This window comes from Leopardus geoffroyi, chromosome B3, assembly GCF_018350155.1.
Source record: "Leopardus geoffroyi isolate Oge1 chromosome B3, O.geoffroyi_Oge1_pat1.0, whole genome shotgun sequence".
Classification (NCBI taxonomy): domain Eukaryota; kingdom Metazoa; phylum Chordata; class Mammalia; order Carnivora; family Felidae; genus Leopardus; species Leopardus geoffroyi.
In genome coordinates this window covers 1531435-1549455 of record NC_059337.1, presented here as the reverse complement: position 1 = coordinate 1549455, position 18021 = coordinate 1531435, and the positions used below count along the sequence as shown (strand labels likewise).

The 18021-nt window shown below is 59.1% G+C and overlaps 2 protein-coding genes and 1 long non-coding RNA gene across 4 annotated transcripts in view; 1 reads left to right on the top strand and 2 right to left on the bottom strand.

Moving 5' to 3' along the window:
* CTXND1 (cortexin domain containing 1) overlaps positions 1 to 7145 on the top strand; it is a 35912-nt gene extending 28767 nt beyond the window's left edge. Inside the window, exons 2-3 of the mRNA XM_045452261.1 lie at positions 5541 to 5703; positions 6590 to 7145. Of these exons, the coding sequence (XP_045308217.1) occupies positions 6652 to 6831 (180 nt within the window). The 5' untranslated portion in view covers positions 5541 to 5703; positions 6590 to 6651 and the 3' untranslated portion in view covers positions 6832 to 7145. The remainder of the gene's footprint in view (positions 1 to 5540; positions 5704 to 6589) is intronic.
* Positions 1887 to 3522, bottom strand: LOC123584427. Its single transcript, XR_006705414.1, has 2 exons — positions 3102 to 3522; positions 1887 to 2465 (listed from the first exon to the last, which is right to left on the bottom strand). It is a non-coding gene; the product is annotated as an uncharacterized LOC123584427 (long non-coding RNA).
* The window catches only part of FAH (fumarylacetoacetate hydrolase), a 35174-nt gene continuing 22094 nt past the window's right edge, over positions 4942 to 18021 (bottom strand). The window contains exon 14 of one of the 2 annotated variants that reach the window (XM_045452245.1): positions 4942 to 5158. In XM_045452245.1, the coding sequence (XP_045308201.1) occupies positions 5082 to 5158 (77 nt within the window). In that variant the 3' untranslated portion in view covers positions 4942 to 5081. Of the gene's footprint in view, positions 5159 to 14163; positions 15064 to 18021 lie in introns of those variants that run through there. The other variant, XM_045452246.1, reaches the window with a different exon arrangement.

Genomic DNA, 18021 nt, shown 5'->3' with positions numbered 1-18021 from the left:
TTCCGGGAGCAAGCTGCGCAGAGGCTGGGAGCTGAGCTCGCTGCATAGTGAAGGGAACCCCAGATCCGAGGGACACCAGCCGCAGCAGCATCTATTATAGAATGACACAGCAGAACCGTGCGAGGGCTTATCAAGGCACGGCGCGGTGACGAGGCATGCTCTTGGCAGACATGTTCTCTTGCCTTTTATCCAAAACACTGCTGCTTCATTCTGCCTCCTTGTTCTGGAAGGTTCCTTAGAGATTAGAGAGGTTTCGATACTGGAAGGCCTTGCTGACGATGCGGAATCTGCTTGGGATTCTCTCGCTTTCTCTCTGTCCCTCCCTGCTTTCGCGCACTCTGTTTCTAAGTGAATGGATGAATACCGGGAGACGAGTCGTAACCACAATATTGCATGGATCCTATCTCCTCCACGCCCCTCGTCCATCTGGAAGATGTCACCGTCTTAATCATCTCTGAACACGCACCCATCCCTCCCTCTGACCAGCCTGCTAATCCCTGACAGAGGAGGGAGGCCACCAAGTAGAGGCACGCAGGACAATGTGATTGGTGTGAGGTTAAGACACCGGATGACTGCTCTGTCCTGAGCACACGCCGTGCGTGTAACCCGTCTGCCATCTGGGGACGTGACCCTGACTCGGCTTTCCCAATGGCTCTTTCCCGGTGGCCCTTTCCCAATGGCTCTTCTATGTACAGAAGCGGCTGGTGCTGGCATGTGAGCAGCTCCCATCCGCGTATCTGCGTGAGCTCCCCGAGTCTGCACGGCCTGCCGTTTGTCCCCACAACAATAAGCGGCTGTTCCAGTCACCCCGTCCTCTTATTATCGGTGTCTGCGGGACCACAGCCAGACACTGGTCCTCACCTTCCGGACATCTACCAACCCCCCACAGGGTGCGGGCCCGGCCCGGCCCCAGGCCGCCCGTGCCCCCCGGTCAGACTCGGACCCTTCCCCGGGGAACTCCTACGTGGCCACGGACCGAATTGTGCCCCCCGCCCCCAAATTCATTTGTTGGAGTCCTGACACCCAGTGCGATGAGAGAGGGCTTTCGAGAGGTCAGATGAGTTCGTAAAGGTCAGGGTCCTACTCTGATAAGACGGTGGCCTTACACAGAGAAGGGAGAGCTGTCTCCTTCTCTTTGCGCGCACACACTGAGGCAGGGCCGCCGTGACAAGGTGACCATCTACAAACCAGGGAGAAACAAACCCGCCAGATCCTCCCCCGGGACTTCCAGCCTCCAGAACTGGGAGAAGCTGGCATTCTGTTGCTCGCGTCCCCCCCCCCCCCCCCCCCCCCCCAGCGGACGAAGACACACACGGGTGCAGAGACGAAGAAACCCACCGGCCCAGACGGCGAGGCCTGAGTGTTTCACCCCAGCCCCGGGCTGGGACACGAATGTACACGCGAACTGTGGATCTGTGTACCCTTGTTGCTAGTTTTCCCTAAAGCCCCGACTCAGATACTTACTTCCAGGTTCTTTCCCAATGGCATTTGGGACCGTGGCATTTGGGCAGGACTCGCCTCCCTTTGGAGCCACTAGCCCGCCATCCCAAGACCGCGCGCTGGGCTAAGTGTGCTGGGGAGCCCGGAGCCATTTCCCTGGAGGCTCATTCCCACCCAGAATCCCTGACTCTGAAGCCGGTTCACCTCCCGCCTCCCCAAGAAGGTGGCAGATGGACCCCCTGGCTGGTGCAGGCTCCGTGCTCAAGGACAACTCCGTGATGCTGGGGACCCCTGAGCGGGCCTCCGGGGGGGGGCCGGCTCCCCAGCTCCCATAGCACGGCTGAGCTCTGCATTCCACTCTCTCCTGGGTGTCGTGTCCTCTCTCTGAAATGGAGCCGGAGGGAACGCGCCTGCCCGGTAATTAAGGTTAATGAGCACACTCCATCTGGAGGGCGGAAAGGCGAATCTGTTTTTCTGAGTGCACATCCTTGGCGTTCATCCCAGCCAGAAGGATCCAGAAAACACGGATAATCTGGGCCATGCTGCAAGGTTCTAGAGCCCCTTGTCCCGGCCCCAGACAAGACGGAGGTGGTCCAAAGGCAGCCTCTCCGAGGTCTGACCTCTACAACCTGTGCAGGGTGTCTGATGAGAACTTACAGCTGATCCTGGGCCTGGGATCGCAGAGTCTGTGTCTAAGGCCGGACCGAGTCCTGTTGTGAGCGTCCAGCACATCCCTCCTTCCCTGAGAGCCCCCCAGAGCCCACGGCACAGGCCTGGCCGGGCCAGAAAGGCAGGCTGGCTCCAAGTTCGGCTCTCACTGCTCCGAGACTCCGAGAGAACTCCTGCTGCCCATATTCCAGTCTCTTTGCGTGTGAGATAGATGTGTTTTCAGGGTACGGTTCGAGGAACTCTAGGATTTCCGTGGATGCCTGGAAAGGAAGATGCACACCACCCTCAAGGTAGTGTTTCTGCAGCGTCGCTGGATTGCTTCTGCGGGTTAGCAGTTGCAGGAGACGGGTATACTTCTGGGGGGAAAAGACAAAGCAAATATGCTCAGGTAATAGGGTACAGATTCTGCATGATGGGATGTAGGCACTAATTACAACATCGTTTGCACTTGTCTTAAACCTCCGGAACAATTAAAGCAGGAGCGGGTCTTGGCCGAGCCGTGAGCAGGGCACCAACCTCCCGCCCCTGACACGTGCGTGCATCCATATCGACCTTCAAAGGTTCTTTTTACCTCCCACGAACTATGTCATATTTGAAGGACTGGTCCTCCACTCTTTCACTTGGCAAAACTTCTTGGCCCTCGTTTGTGCGTGTGTGTGTGTGCACGCGCTCCTTTTCAACGGCCTCGGAGTATTTGGCGACACAGATTCAGACCGTGACGGCAGTGACCAATGCAATACTGACGTTCGCTTTGTTGTCCCTTTTTTACCGTCCCCACAATGCTGCAACAATGACCATCTTTTGAAATCCCGGCGCAAAGGAGCAGGAGAACTCTGACCCGTCACAGGCGTCCTCCCCGCCAGGCCGGGGCTCCCACGGAATCACGAGTGGCCTTCAGCTAACGACCAGCGCCGTTAGGTTTCCTGCCCTCGCAGAGATTCAAACATCAGCGGCGGGATAATTCTGAGCAGTTCACCTCACACGCTACTCACCTGTCTCAAGGCCCTGAAGACGAAATCTAGAATTCAAGGCATGCCAACAAAAAACAGGCCAGGGAAACTCCAGCCTCTCGATCTAGAACCCTGGAGCGCGAGACCGCAGAAGTGTTGTCGAAGCAGACGTGGTCACTAGCCTGGTTAACGAGACGTGAACCCCAGCTGAGTGAGCTCAGCTCCATATTGGATTAGCTCACCTGCCTAAATTCTAGCTGCTTCCCAGAGAAAGCGGTAAGCCTCCTGTACCCGAGGGTAATGCCACCCGGAGCCACGACAACTGTTCTATCAGTGCTTGGCATCCCAGTGAAATTTCTATCATAGGTGTATCAAGACATCAACAGGGGCGCCTGGGTGGTTCAGTCTTAAGGTTAAGCAGCCGACTCCTGATTTCGGCTCAGGTTGTAATCTCACACTTTGTGAGTTCGAGCCCCGCATGGGGCTCTGTGCTCACAGCACAGAGCCTGCTTCGGATCCTTTGTCTTTCCGCCCCTCCCACGTTCTCTCTCTCTCAAAACTGAATAAATGTGAAAAACAATTAAAAAGAAAAAAAGAAACTGAACCAAAAGAAAGAAAAAACTGTATAAGCAAACCCACGGATGACCTAGACATTAGAGTTATCAGATGCGGTCTTTAAAAAATAGCGATGAGTTGTGTTCAAGATAGTAGCTAACAAGGTGGAAAATCCCACTGGAGAGCTGGAACATTTTTTTAAAGGTTCACATGGAAATTATACAACTGAAAAGTATGGTTTAAATGAACATTTGAATAGATAGATCTAGCAGCTAATTGGATATAGCAGGAGAGAAGATTAGCAGGCCGGAAGCTGGTTCGGTAGAAAGCATTCAGACAACAGCATAAAAAGAAAAACAAACACAGAAATAAAGTGTAACAGACAAAGTGACATAACGAAAAGGCCTATGTGTACTTGGAGAGCCGGAAAGGGGAAAGAGAGAACAGGACAGACGAGCGTTTGAAGAGGGGAATACAGAGAAAAGCACGCCTAGACCATCCACAGGGAACCAAAGACAGAGGGAAGATCTTAAAGGCAGTCAGAGACACAGGCACATTACCTTCAAAGAAGCCAACAGGTAAGACCGGAGGGAGTATTGTCCCCACGAGCCCTTCCTTCCTGAGAGTCGTGCTGGAGAACATCTGTGCTGATGGGCAACCCCAGCCGCAGGCCCTGGTGAGCACTGAGTGTGTCGAACCAGAAAACGCAGATTGAAAAAGAGTATGGAAGGGTGAGATAACAGAACCGGCTACAACGTAAAGAACAGGGAAAGAAGGTGGAAATTGGGATGAGCTCCCCAATTCCTTCACCTGTAATGACTGGGAATAAAAGGACATCGAACGTTGACAGTTCAGTTACAGAAACGTAAGCACAGCCAAGAACAGAGAAACAACCAAGGGCTAATACTAGTCACGGAAACCGGGCGGAGGAAGACAACGGAGACACAGGAGTAGGACTCGGGGATAAAGGAAAAGTCACAAATAGGAAATAAAAATCAGACGAACAAATAAAATATTAATCTCAACTCTGTGCTTCCACGGTCAAGAGAGAGATCAAAAATCCGAGAGAAAAACGGGTCAGAGGTAACAACAGACTAGAATAGCAGCGATCGGGCCATTCGGCTCTGGATCTACGCACCTCAAGGCATCGAAGCGGGGCCCCCAGGAGACATCCGCGCGCACAGATTCGCGGCAGCATCGTCCGCAACGGCCAAGGGCTGGAAGCAGCCCACCTACCCCTCCGTGGAGGAACGGAGCGGAATATTACCCAGCTTAGCAAGGAAGGAAGGCCCGACGGCTGCCACAGCACGGATGAGCCTTGGACACGATGCCGACTGAAGTGAGCCGCCAGAAAGGGACAGAGGCAGCAGCATCCACTCCCGTGAGGTCCCGAGAGGAGCCAAGTGCACCGAGACAGAAAGGAGGTGGTGGGTGCCGGGGGGCCGGCTGTTTAATGGCGACCGAGTTTCAGTTTTGCAGGATGAAGACTTCAGGAGGCGGACGGTGGGGCTGGTGGCCCAACACTGCCAGTGTCCTTAGTGCCCCTGAAATGCACACCGTGGAAAATCTTACATGACGTACGCTTTACGAGAAATTGTAAAACGCTGGAATTTTTATTTTATTTATTAATAAATGCTTCACGCCCAGCACGGAGCCCAACGTGGGCTTGAACTCATGACCCCGAGATCGAGACCTGAGCTGAGATCAAGAGTCAGAGGCTTAACCGACGGAGCCACCCAGGCGCCCCTGAAACGCTATAGCTTTTGAAACAAAGAAGGAGATCGGAAAAGCAGCACTAGAATAAAGCGCTCGGCCCCGGCACCGTGCCCGGTGAAGAGCCACCGGGTCAGCCCTTCCTGCCAGACCAGGTGGCGTCGGGGCCGCGTGTCCCAGGAGGTGACGGGCTCTCGTCCTCTTCTGTTGCAGCTGCCGCCCGCGCAGGTGCCTGCTCCTGAGTGAAAGGCCACCGCTGTCACTGGCTCCCCGCGGTCACGTCCGGCCACCCACCCCCCGCCCTCCCAGAGCAGCCTGACCCAGAGTGCGGGCCACCCGGCAGCCCTTCTGACGTGGTGACCGCTCCGACCGGCAGGTCAGTGCCCTCTGGGGATGGGGGGAATCTGAGCGTGGGGGAAGAACGGTCACCGGCGGTGATGGATGTGCCGGGACCCACCAGCCCGAGGCTCACCTCCCTGTGGTCCTGAAGTCCAGAGGGACGGGGGAGACTGGTCCCCACTCTGCCTCCCGCCAGCGGAGGGAGAGGCCTGCAGAGGCCACGTGTGCGGGGACAGCAGCCCTGCCCCGGGGAGACCCCCTTCATCAGAGCACGGCCCCCCCGCCCCGGGGGCCAGGGACCACAGAGTGCATCCCCACCTGGGACATGGCCTGACCGCGCTGGCCTGTCACCACCCGCAGCAGGGAGGTGAAGGCGTGCGGGACGGACATTGCCCGCAAGGCGGGTCCCTGTGATCGCCCAACCGGGTCTTCTGACAACCCCTGTGGCTTCCGCCCCTGTCCCTCGGTGGGGGGAGGGCGCGGACCCTCCGTGGGACCCCGTCCGGTGCAGGGGCTCCTGTGCGGTCCGTCCATACGTTCCGTTCAACATTCCGCTGCCAAACGGCTTCTGCTGCTGCAGCGAACGCACTCGTGACCTCGTTCCTGCACCGCTCTGAGCGCCCCAGGTCGGCACCGGGCAGACCCAGAGGCGTCATGATATCACCCTCCCTGGGGCCGGGCGGCGGGGACAAGTGCGGGAGCTCCGTCCTCGGTCACCTGTCCCCGCTGCCCGGGCCCCGCCACAGACCGCGGTCGCCCACGAGGTTGGCCTTTGGGTCCCGGGGAGGATGCGTGTGTCCCGGGCCCCTCACGCCCTCAGGAGGGGCCGGGCGGCGAGGGGTCACTCCAGGGGCGTGCCCCCCCCCCACCCCCCGCCAGGCCGGGCTGTGGCCCTGCCTCCCCACGGCCCTGGCTCCCCGCAGGCGTGGAAAATGGTACCTGTCGACCCCGGGCTGGAGGAGGAGCCCGCAGCCGCAGCCCCGACATGGAGGAGCCCACGCCCGAGCCCGTCTTCGTGGACGTGGACAAAGGGCTGACCCTGGCCTGCTTCGTCTTCCTCTGCCTCTTCCTCGTGGTCATGATCATTCGCTGCGCCAAGGTCATCATGGACCCGTACAGTGCCATCCCCACGTCCACCTGGGAGGAGCAGCACCTCGATGACTGAGGCGCGGCCGGAGGACCCCGAGTCCCCCGGCCACTCCCGAGTCCCCTGGCCGCCCAAGTCCCCCGGCCACTCCCGAGTCCCCCGGCCACTCCCGAGTCCCCTGGCCGCCCGAGTCCCCCGGCCACTCCCGAGTCCCCCGGCCGCCCAAGTCCCCCGGCCACTCCCGAGTCCCCCGGCCACTCCCGAGTCCCCTGGCCGCCCGAGTCCCCCGGCCACTCCCGAGTCCCCTGGCCGCCCAAGTCCCCCGGCCACTCCCGAGTCCCCCGGCCACCCTGTGTCCCCTGGCCGCCCAAGTCCCCCGGCCACTCCCGAGTCCCCCGGCCACCCTGTGTCCCCTGGCCGCCCAAGTCCCCCGGCCACTCCCGAGTCCCCCGGCCACCCTGTGTCCCCCGGCCGCCCGAGTCCCCCGGCCACTCCCGAGTCCCCTGGCCGCCCACTCCCGAGTCCCCCGGCCACCCTGTGTCCCCTGGCTGCCCCAGTCCCCCGGCCGCCCCGTGTCCCCTGGCCACCCCATGGCCCCTGGATGTCCGCCTGCAAGCCTGTGGAGCCGGGATGTAGGCAGTTCGCTGCTCCCTCTGGAGCCCCAGAGGGAAGTGAGCGGGGTGCCAAGGGGGGCTCGAGGGTGGCCCAGCCTGGACATGCCAACGGCACGGGCCCCGGAGGCCCGCGGAGGCCATGCCTCGCGGGGACTCACTGTGGGACGACGGGGTGGCCCCCGTCCCTGGCTCCTGCGCACCTTCTGGGAGGGGATCCGGGGCAGACACGCACCATCACGCAACAGAGCCCTCGCTGTGGGGACGCCGTCTGCCCTTAACATGCAAAGCAGCACTCGTGCCAGCCCCCTGACCCCGAGTCCGGCCCGGAGGCCGGGGGGTGTGCAGGTGGAGGCCGGCGTTGTCACAAGGCACAGGGCTGCTTCTGGGCAGTATTTTTGTTTTTTTTTTTAAACTAAAACACAGACGGGTCTGTTTTTCCTGTCATAAATGAAGTGTGCATCTTGGGAACTTGGGAAAATACAGAAAAATAGAAGGAAAGGGGAAAATAACACCTATAATCCCACCTCCCCGAAGCCACCAGTTTGATATATTTGTCCCAGGCTCTTTTTACACGTCTTTTTAAATAGCCCAATTCACACGTCCGCACGACGTTGTGCCGCCTCCTCCCGTCCCATCAGCCCCCCCTCGGCCGTCACCCACATCTGTGACCACGGAGCCCGCAATGCTAGTCCCGAATCCCGGCCCCCTTCCTTCCTCGCTACAGGACCCCGAGCAGCTCGGTCAGCCTCTCTGAGCCCCAATTCCCTCACCTGTGACACGAGGGAGTGACGTCTACCTCACAAGGTTGTCGTGAGGACGGAACGAAGGAGCACTCCTTGACGCCCCCACCCCGGGGAGAAGCCAGGGGCCTGAGCTGGGAGTGCATGGGCTCTGGGACCCCCTCCCCGCAGAGCCTGGGACCCTGGATGCTCCTCAACCTCCCGGGGCCGCTTCCAAAGCCAAATCTCCCGGCCAGGACCCCTGGTCAAAGGGACACTCACAGCAACCTCTTCCAGCACCGGACCTCAAGGGATATGGTGTCTATCGATTTACACAACTGTCATTGTCATATGTTTAAGCACACGTGGTATGCAGTTAGGCTGGACTGCCTGAAGCCCCTTCCTCCGAGGCATCTATGCCGTCCCTGCAAGGGGTGGCCAGCCACCCCCGAGGGACAGACCTGCACCTGTGGGGAAACCCAATGCTCCCTTCCCCTCACCGGCATCCCCGCTCCGGGCCCCCCTGCAACCCAGGCCACCTGGGCAACAGGTTTCCAAAGCACCGTCACCACCAGGTGACCCCGAAAATGAACAAGACCACGGCTGCTCAGGCACGTTCCGGGGCCTGTCCGGCTGTCCTCCCCCCACACACGCACGCACACGCTAGGTGGGACGCACAAAGGGACAGCTGGGAGAGGCAGCAAGCCCAGATGCGCTGGAGGCTCTGTCTGAGAGAAGGATCTAGAGCAAGGACCTTGTGCATTGCCCCAGGCCCAGCAGCAGCCTTCACTGTGCAGCCTGCCTCAGAGACACACACTCCTGTGAAAAGCGCATCAGCATGGATTTGCAGCGTGAATGAGCACCGTCTCCCCGTCCGTTAATAGCAAGCCCCAGGAGCAAGGAAAGTTCTGGAAGGCCTTGGCTGGAGGTACTTCAGAATCCTCAGGAGTGACGATCAGGCGCCCTAGGGCCGTGCCGCCCGAACTGTGGTGAGAGACAGAGTGCATCTCCAGAGGTGAGGAGCATGCCGGGAATCCAGAACCTGGGCCCCACCCTGGACCTGCGGGGCCAGCGTCCCTGGGGGGTGGCGCCCAGGAACCTGTGGGCGAGACCCGCTGAGTGCCGGCCGGGCACACGGGAGTTAGACAAGCACGGCCCCCGGGATCCCTGGCCCCACTTCCCTCTTTTCCACACTTAACATCTGTGGGTGTTTCCCACCGTCTCTCTGGACTGGTTTTTGTTGTTGTTGTTGTTTGGTTTTGGTGGCAAGAGGGAAGAATATTTCAGAAAAGATGAAAAATAAAAAACTCACGCCCCATCCAAGCCTCCCGTCAAACAGCGATTTTCATTGCGTATCCATACGCCCCCTTCTGACCCTTGCCCGAATGCAACATCTACTCCTTAGAAATGTCATCAGTTACATAATCTAAAACCCTACTCTCTCCTAACATTACCTCTGGAGCCCGCTGCCACGGCCTTCCCCGTTACCCTCTCGGTGGCCGTGGACGAGCCGTCTGGCGCATTGTCCACATTCCCATTAGGAAGCGCTTGGATCGCTTTCATTCTCCCTGTTCTGCATGTGCCAGGAGACGCAGGTGACGAAGGCCGCGAGCGAGCTCAGGACAGCGGGGAATAAATATTCAAACCACACGCCCTCCACCTAAGAAAGCCGTAGGCCAGGGACGCCTGTCTAAGCCTTTGGTCCCGTTAAGGGGAACTCCAGGCATCTGCCGCTACTCCCTGATGCTAAGGGAGGAGGAGGGGGGTCTTCTGTGATCAGATCCTCTGAGCCAGTTCCTGGCTAGCTGAGGTGAGCTCTGGGGTTGTGGATGGAGAGAGAAACCATCCCGCAAAAGAAATGAGCAGCGTTTTTGAAGACCGGAAGCTGGCAGAGAGGGAATGGAAGCAGAGAGAGAGAGAGAGAGGCCTGTGGAGTTGGCCACAGCTCGAGGCTTAAGGGAAACTGGGGCCAGACAGAACGGGAGAAGGGCTCTGCTACAATCCCTCCCCGTTACTCCAAACCCTCAGTAAAGTCTGACACACAACCCCTTTCGCGCGGTGTCCGGGGCCATCTGCATGGTGGGCAGTGCGACGGAATGCAGGTGGGGTAACAAAAATGGGCAGAAGCAGGACACCAGAACGACAGTCAGCGGGGGAAACACGGCCCCTGAGGACGCACAGACAGGCTGACCTGAGCAACGGGCCACGAGCTTCACCAGCTCGCAGCATCAATTCCACTGTCTCTGTTGGGTCTTTTCCAACTGGTCGCTCGCGTCTACGTGGTTTTATTGAATCGAAAGACGCAGGTCTCCCTTGCCCAAACATCATCCCAGACCTCGAGGTCAACCCAACCTTAAAGGGGCCCGTCCTGCTTCCAACACCAGCCGGAGAGGACTGCCAAGCCGGTGTGGTTTCCTGCCCTGCGGTCTCGCCGCTCAGGACCGGTCCTGTGATGGGTGACAACCTGCGGGTCCCCCTGGCCCATGGCCCGGCCTGCGGACGGGTGCCCCAGCTGAGCTCCCTGGGCACACACAGGTCATCTGCATCCAGGGGGACACACGGCCTCAGCTCTGCCAGCCTTCCCCCTGCGTGTCACTCCTGGACGGTCACCAGCTAAGGCTCTCCCTCCCTCCCGCGGGGTTTCTGTCTGGGCCCTGAATCAGTCAGCGTCCCGGCAGGAAGCAGAGAGCACAGCCAAAGCGTTTATGCTTCGAGGGCTTAACGAAAGACTATTTAGCGGTCAGGCAGGGCTGAGGGAAGCGACACCAGATAGAAAAGCACCACACAGGCCACGGGGGGAAGCCGTGGCCAGCTTGGCCTGACGTGGCAAGGAGAAGGAATGTTCTCAGAACCCGGCAGGAGCCGTGGCCACAGGGAGATGGTTAAGACTTGTGCCTGAACTGCAGCCCAGCAGGAAGAGCGTGGAGGGAAACACATACCTTGACCTCGACACTCCCCCGTCCAGCCTCTCCTCTGGACCTTCCGTCAGCCAAAAACAACAGAACCTAACGGTCTGGGAGCCCCAGGTGAAGCGGTTCGTGTATGTTAGCGTTCTGGAGCAAACGAAACGTAACGAGTACAGCCACCCCTATTACATTCAGCATCCGTTCATGAACTCTGCTTGGATGGGGAAAAATTATACGCCCTCCACGTAGGGGAACGAAGGTCCATCTGCCGCCATATTGTCTGGGCGGGGGAGGGGTGATACCGACCTGGGCCCACTGCCCACCCGCACCGTACCCGCCTCTAGGTGAGTAAACGAAACGGTTCCTATAACGCACAGCTGCTACAGCCCTCCCCCCCAGGCCTGGGGCTTGAAGCGTGGTGTCATTTTCCAGCACCTTCTCCACGTCCCCTCACCTCCTGCGTTCCCTTGGCTCTCGGGAGTATTCTATCGGGTGGAATCTCCCAAACCTTCATCTGTGGAGGATCCAGACTCCTGGTGCCCGGTCTTCTTTGGGCCGTCAACTTCTACAGGCCCACAGGGAACGTGGAGGGGTCTGAAGGCCTCACGTGGAGGCGTGTTTGGAAGCTCGGAGCACGCTAGGGCAACACCGCCCCGACCCTGGTCTCAGGACAGAGAACGTCAGCGTCGCCGGGGAGTCTGTTAGGATCCGAGTTCACGCCCCCACCTCAGACCTGCAGAAGTGGGGGGCACGGGACGGGGGTCCCCAGGGAGCCGCTTGCCCTGGCTGTGTGGAGGGAACCCCGCTTCCCACGGCTCCTGGGATGGGCCCCCCCGGAGGCACGGCGAGCCCCTTCTCTGCCCCCGCGTTCAACTCGAGGCAGCCCGAAACACAAGAGGATCTCCGTTTCTAGCCTGACAGACCCACACCCGTGTACCCCTGGGGGAAGCACTTCCTCTCCCTCGTGAAGAGTTGGGTTTTTTTTTTTTTAATGTTTATTTATTTTTGAGAGAGAGAGAGAGAGAGAGTGAGCAGGGAGGGTCAGAGAGAGAGGGAGACACAGAACCTGAAACAGGCTCCAGGCTCCGAGCCGTCAGCACAGAGCCCGACGCGGGGCTCGAACCCACAGACCGTGAGATCATGACCTGAGCCGAAGTCGGATGTTTCACTGACTGAGCCCCCAGGCACCCCAGCCTCCCAAAGAATTTTCAAAGCCACCAGGTCCGAGGAGACAAGGTGAGAAGCAGAAGTTCCGTACGTGGGTCGTTAGGTCTAAGAGCGGGAGGATCCACTTCTGTCTCCATCCCTTGGCTCCGGGACCTTCCAGGCAGGGGGAGACGGTGCCCCTGTCTGCCCCAGACACCCCCGAACCATCGGGTCTCCTGCCGTGCTGGGTCCTCAAGGCACCACCGCCCGGCCCCTCCCAGTCCGTGGAACCAGCATCAGTGAAGTCCGGGGGGCTCCTGCCTTCGGGCTCCTTTCTCCGCAGTATTGCAGGGACACTCCAGGCGTCCCCTCGCGTACTCCCAGCACTCACCGAGGGCGGCTTAATTTAGGGACTGTGTGCAGAAGTGTAGACGAGTTTAAGAGAACCAGCAGGGATGGTGAGTCAGCCAGGACTGGGGACAGTGAGAAGCTGTTGTCACCACTTGCCTGGGGAGGGACAGTGGCCCCGGAATCCAGCAAGGGCGGTGGCCACGCTCTCTTTGGGAGCCGTGAGCCACGGTGGAGGGACACAGGGGGACACAGGCCCCCAAAACCATGGCCCAGAAGGGAGGGGTTGCGGAGAACAAACACCCCAACCTCTTTCTCCCCTGCTGCCCCCCGCCAGCCAGGAGCCGCAGGACAGGAGCCTGGGTGATGTCATCCACAGGGGTGGCCTCCCGGGATGAGACAGGGCAGGGAAGGCTGGAGAGGAGGACGGGGCGGAAACTGCATCGGGCCCTCGGGGTTTTCCCTGTAGCAGATCTCAGGCACGGCCCCGCTCGTGCACCAAAACCAGCTTTCTGACTTCGAGTGTTCGGGAAAGAGGCCGGGAGCAGCAGTCCTCGATGCCCCCTGGGCTGCTTCTGTGCGGTGGTCCACTCCCCCTCCGCCCGCCCGGCTGCCCCGGACACAGGGGCCTTGCCTCGTCCTGGGAATCCCCTCCTCCAGGAAAAGGAGCATCTTCTGGTCTGACACACAGTCAAGGGGGTCCACAGAGCTGACAGCCTTTCGGCCTGACCACACACGGAAGCAGCCGGCCGGCACCCCCCATAGTCACGCTCGATAAGCCCCCCACCCCCCGCACGGCACTGAGCCCACGAGGTGCGGGAGAGGTGGGGCTTCACCCCAGAAGCAGACGGGGACTCGGAACAGTGACCCCAGGCTGAGACACTGGACACCCAGGAGGCGGGAGCTGGAACAGACGTCCTGTGAGCACATCCTTCCTCCTCGCGGATCGCCAGGTGAGGCGCTGCTATGACCCAGAAGACCTTGGAGCCGAGCTCCCAGACGTGACAACAGGGCACTTTGCAGGGACAACGCCCCCCACACTTATGAGCAGCTCCCGTGTGACAGCGGTTTGGACACAGGAGTAAGGCACAGCCCTGCCCCGGAGAAGCCCCCTGCCCTGGGTCAAGGCCAGAGTTCCAACCACTGCGCCGTAATTCCCCCGGAGGCTCGAAGCTCTGGAGCCGGGTCTCAGCTCCACCACCCAGCTGGAGGTGCGAGAGGGACACGTGTCTTCATTTACACAGAAAATACCAGAGACAACGTGGGGCCCAGAGAGGGGGGCGAGGGGGCCCTTCCTTGGGACCCGTGCTTCCGGGGCCAGCGTATTACAAACGGCCACGCACAGATCCCCGTAAGGGGTCACGGGGGCCCCTCTGTCCCCTGAGAGTCCGCCTGGTGTCACCCAACCTGCACCCTCGGTGCCCCTCCCGTGAGACACGCCGGCGGGCTTCAGGGAGGCGGCGCCCAGGACGGAAGCAACTGGTTCTTGCCCCAACTGGGGGCATTTCGCCGTTGTACCAAGTATCTATTTCCTTGCTCTCTTTCTGATTTGTGCTTCTGGAAACCCTCACAAATTAGCCTGGTATTCACGACAGCTGCACGTGGCAGTGAGGGCACATTTCACAACATCACCTGATTCCTATCAATCGATCTCTACACAGATCTCCTCCTAACAGATGACGAGCGATACGAATTATCTACTTTGGCTGCGAGGGGGAGGCTGAACATCAGGACTGCAAAGGGTGTTATTTTTATGAGACATATGTGAAAGGATTTAACTTTTTTTTTTTTAACAAATTTAAACATTTCAGCCTGATTTAAATAGTTTTGATACGAAGCGTTAACATTCTTCAGTTACAATTTACGTCGTGCCTTCAATTTTAGTGGAAAGTTTCAATATTATCAAAGAAAACTAACGCAGAAAACGCAGAGGATAAGTTTAGTTTTGCAATTTTTAACCTTAAGGGTTTGGGTGAAAATATTTACCTTTTGTACGTTCTGAGTACAAGTCGGTTTACTTTTGTAATCACGGAGATTCGTCTGTCAATGGAGCCCACGTTGTGCGAAAAGCCTGGCTATGACAAAATAGTGATTCTAACGAAACGAAGGCAATAAACCTTAAAACTTTCTCGGAACACGTTTGTGAAACAAGTCATGTATCTGTAGGTCTTCAGCGGTCATCCGAAACGGCCAACACTGTTCAGGTACAGCGATCAAACTGTTGTGTCTGATGCAAAGAACAGACTGGTGGTCAGCAGAGGGGAGGGGGTGGGGTGAGACAGGGGATCGCGACGACCGGGTGGCGTATGGGTGTCGAATCCCTGTACCGTACGTCCGAATGCAACAGGTCACTGGGTATTAAACTTCAGTTAAAAAAAAAAAGGAAAATAAATTAGTTTGCTATGTTGCCCCTTTTCAACCCTCAAACGCCGTAGATAGCTTTGAAATTTTGTCTCGTCCTTATCAAAGCATGTTGGAGTAGGAGAAGAGAATGTGTTTTATTTCAACATCGAGCTTGAGCTTTGAAACGTCGAGGCAGAAGGGAGCCCCCGCGGGTCCCTGGCTTCAGGGGTGGATCTGTGAATACAACAGAATCCCGTCGCCCGTGGTCTCCTGGGATCCATTCATCTGTTCAGCAAATGCAGGCGAAGTGCCGCCACGTGCTGGCGGGTCAGTGCTAGGTGCTGGAGAACCTTCCAGCAGCAACAGCCAACAACTCTGCCCTCGGGAGCCCCACATCTAGAGAAGGAAGACGTGGCTCGGATCGTCACAGACAGCAGCGGTCTGTTGATCTCGGGGGTCAAGTCCTCGGTGGCCGCAGAGATGTTCTGTCCCCATCCCCCCGTCCCCCCAGGGAAGGACCCGCTGCCCAGCCTCTGGGTGTGCTCTCGGCACAGCGTTACTAGTCTGTGTGACCGTGAAAAACAAACACATCTGCCAGGAAGCCTCCACTCTGCCCTCTCCCGTTCGTCAGGGGCATCTGGGAGTCCTTTCTGCCTCTCCCTCAGGCCGGGGGCACTGCCGAGGGGAGGGACAGAGAGGGACACATACAGGACACAGATGCACACTCTGGAAGGCAATCCCCCCATGGGAACTTTTCCTGAGGTCGTTAGAAAATATATGCCCCCCGGGGCGCCTGGAGGGGCTCAGTCGGTTGAGCCAGGTCGTGATCTCAACGTCCACCCAGGTCACGATCTCACGGTTCGTGGGCTCGAGCCTGTGCTGACAGCGAGGAGCCCGCTTGGGATTCTCTTTCTCCCTCTCTCTCTCTGCCCCTCCCCCATTTGTTCTCTCTCACAATAAGTAAATAAACCTGAAAAAAAAATTTTAATATGCCTCCAAATTGAAGAAAGAAAAAAAATGAAAATAGAACCTCTTTTGAGATCCATTCGGCGCGTGGGACTGTTGTGGGAGTTTTTACCACAATACCCGGGACCGGCTGTCCCGCCGCTTTGTCCCCGCACAAAACGAGCCGCTGGCAAAAGTTTATTAGAACAGATGAGACCGGAAGAGTGGTAGGAAAGCCCTGTGTGCAGAGGGGGGACGGTCGGGAGTGAACGCCTGAGGACTCCAGGCGGGGGTCCTCCCCTCTCCCCTCCCCCTCGCGCCTTCCCAGGTCCCACCCTTACTGGGGGCACAACTCTAGGCACTGGGTGCTCCGCTCCGCTGGGTGAGGGGTGGTCTGAGGCCACACTGAGGCCTTCGGTCACATTCCTGGGGGAAACCTGAGGGGGTAGGTAAGGTCTGGCACATTGTTAAGAGAAACCTTCTCCCGAGGGGGGCGGCTGTGGCCGGGCACTCCCAGCATTGTTCCAGAATGGGTGTTCCCCCCCACCAGGGACCTCAGGCCCTAATCCTCCTCTCTCGGCCTATTTTGTCTTATCTTTTCCAACTGTAGAATCTTGGGAGAAACAATCCTCACCATACCTAAAGCCCTAAAGCTCCCTTGTCCCCAAGGAGGGGACAGCCGGAGGCCTGCCTCACCCGGCCTGCTCTAGCTGTGCAGCAGCACTCAAAGCTGGACCAGTGTCAGGGAGAGGGTGCAGGGCAGGGGCGGGGGCGCTGGAGGCAAAGGGGCTCTCCTCCCTCCCCGCCCTGCGCAGGAGCGACAGGGGCTCCACCGGGTCCAGCCGGCACCCCCAGCGTGACCATCCCGCCAGAAGCCCCTCTGGCCTTGGCCCTCCTGCTCAGGGCACGTCCCAAACGGATTCTACCCTGGGTCGCAGGGCTCGTGGCTCATCCGTGTACCCTTGTCAGGGGCCGCGAGGGACAGGAAGCAGGAACGAAACAGGGGGAACCAGGAGGGAGTGGTTTGCCTCGGGGCGTAAAGACCACTGGTTCCCTTGTCCCCTGGGCTGCCCGGGGCACTTCCGGACCCAGGAGAGCAGCCAGGCCCAAGGAGCAGTCCTTGCTGGACGGGGTCCCGGATGGACCCGTGTTGAGACCCGCCGCTCTGGCTGCACGGATCCCGGCCGGCCCCACCGCCCCGCGTCTAGGCTCCGATGCTCCGATCCGGCAGATTTCCGCGGCACCGCCTGCCCCCGGGGGCACTTCAAGTGCACGGCGAGGCGGGACCGTGTGACTTCAACGGCTGAGATCAGCATTCCCTGGCGCCAGCGGGGCCAAATGGACCGATAATGACTCAAACGACTTCCGTCCGCCAGCCGGAGACCTCCGGGAGCCCCGCCATGCGCACCAGCTGTTCTGCTATGTAGACGCGAAGCCTTCAAGGAAAAGACGGTCGCGCGTGCAGACTGGAGCCAGGAGACAGAACTAAAGGAACAATCTCAAAACCCAGCTGGAGAGCGGGGATCTCGGGGGAGCGACAGACACGGACGTGGTCCTGGGGCACCGGCCCCCAGGAACCGAGGAAACCCCCTAGGAAGGGGCTGGCCTTCCAAACTCAGAGGGTATTTGGATCAGTCTTGTCTGGAGGGTAGGGATCTGGGTGGTCTGCGGCACAGGATCTTCCGCCGAAACCGGCCGAGACTGGAGACCGTGGCAAGAGTCCCCTGGGCAAGAGCAGGCCAGCCTCAGAGCGCGAAGCCCCTGCCCAGCCTGCGGGCTGCAGGCTACTGGCGCCCCCCCCCCCCAGTATCCCTGCTCCCCTCCTTCTTTAGCAACTGAACCCTGGTTTGAACTGGAGAAACCATGAACGCAGCTAAAAGGTGACATCCCCAGACTTCCCTGCGGTGAGGTATGGTCTTGTCACCAGCTTCCCGCCTACGGTGTTGTGCTGCGTGCCTGGGACGGCCGCGTGAGCGACACAGCTCAGCCGGAAGGGGGCTGCTTCCATCCCCCGCCCCCCCGCCCCAGCCTCCACCTCTTCATCTTCTTTTTCTGTGCACCTAGAACTCAGGCGTGCTGGCTGGAGCTCCAGCAGCCTGTGGCACCGTGAGGTGGTTTCACTGTAAGGATGAAAAACACGTGTGGGGACGAGCAACGTGGGCCCTCGGTGTCGCTGTGGCGTTGCCTTCCGAACACCACGGTTCCGGGCCCTGGAATGTTCCCGGAAATGAGAAGCATGCTTCATCC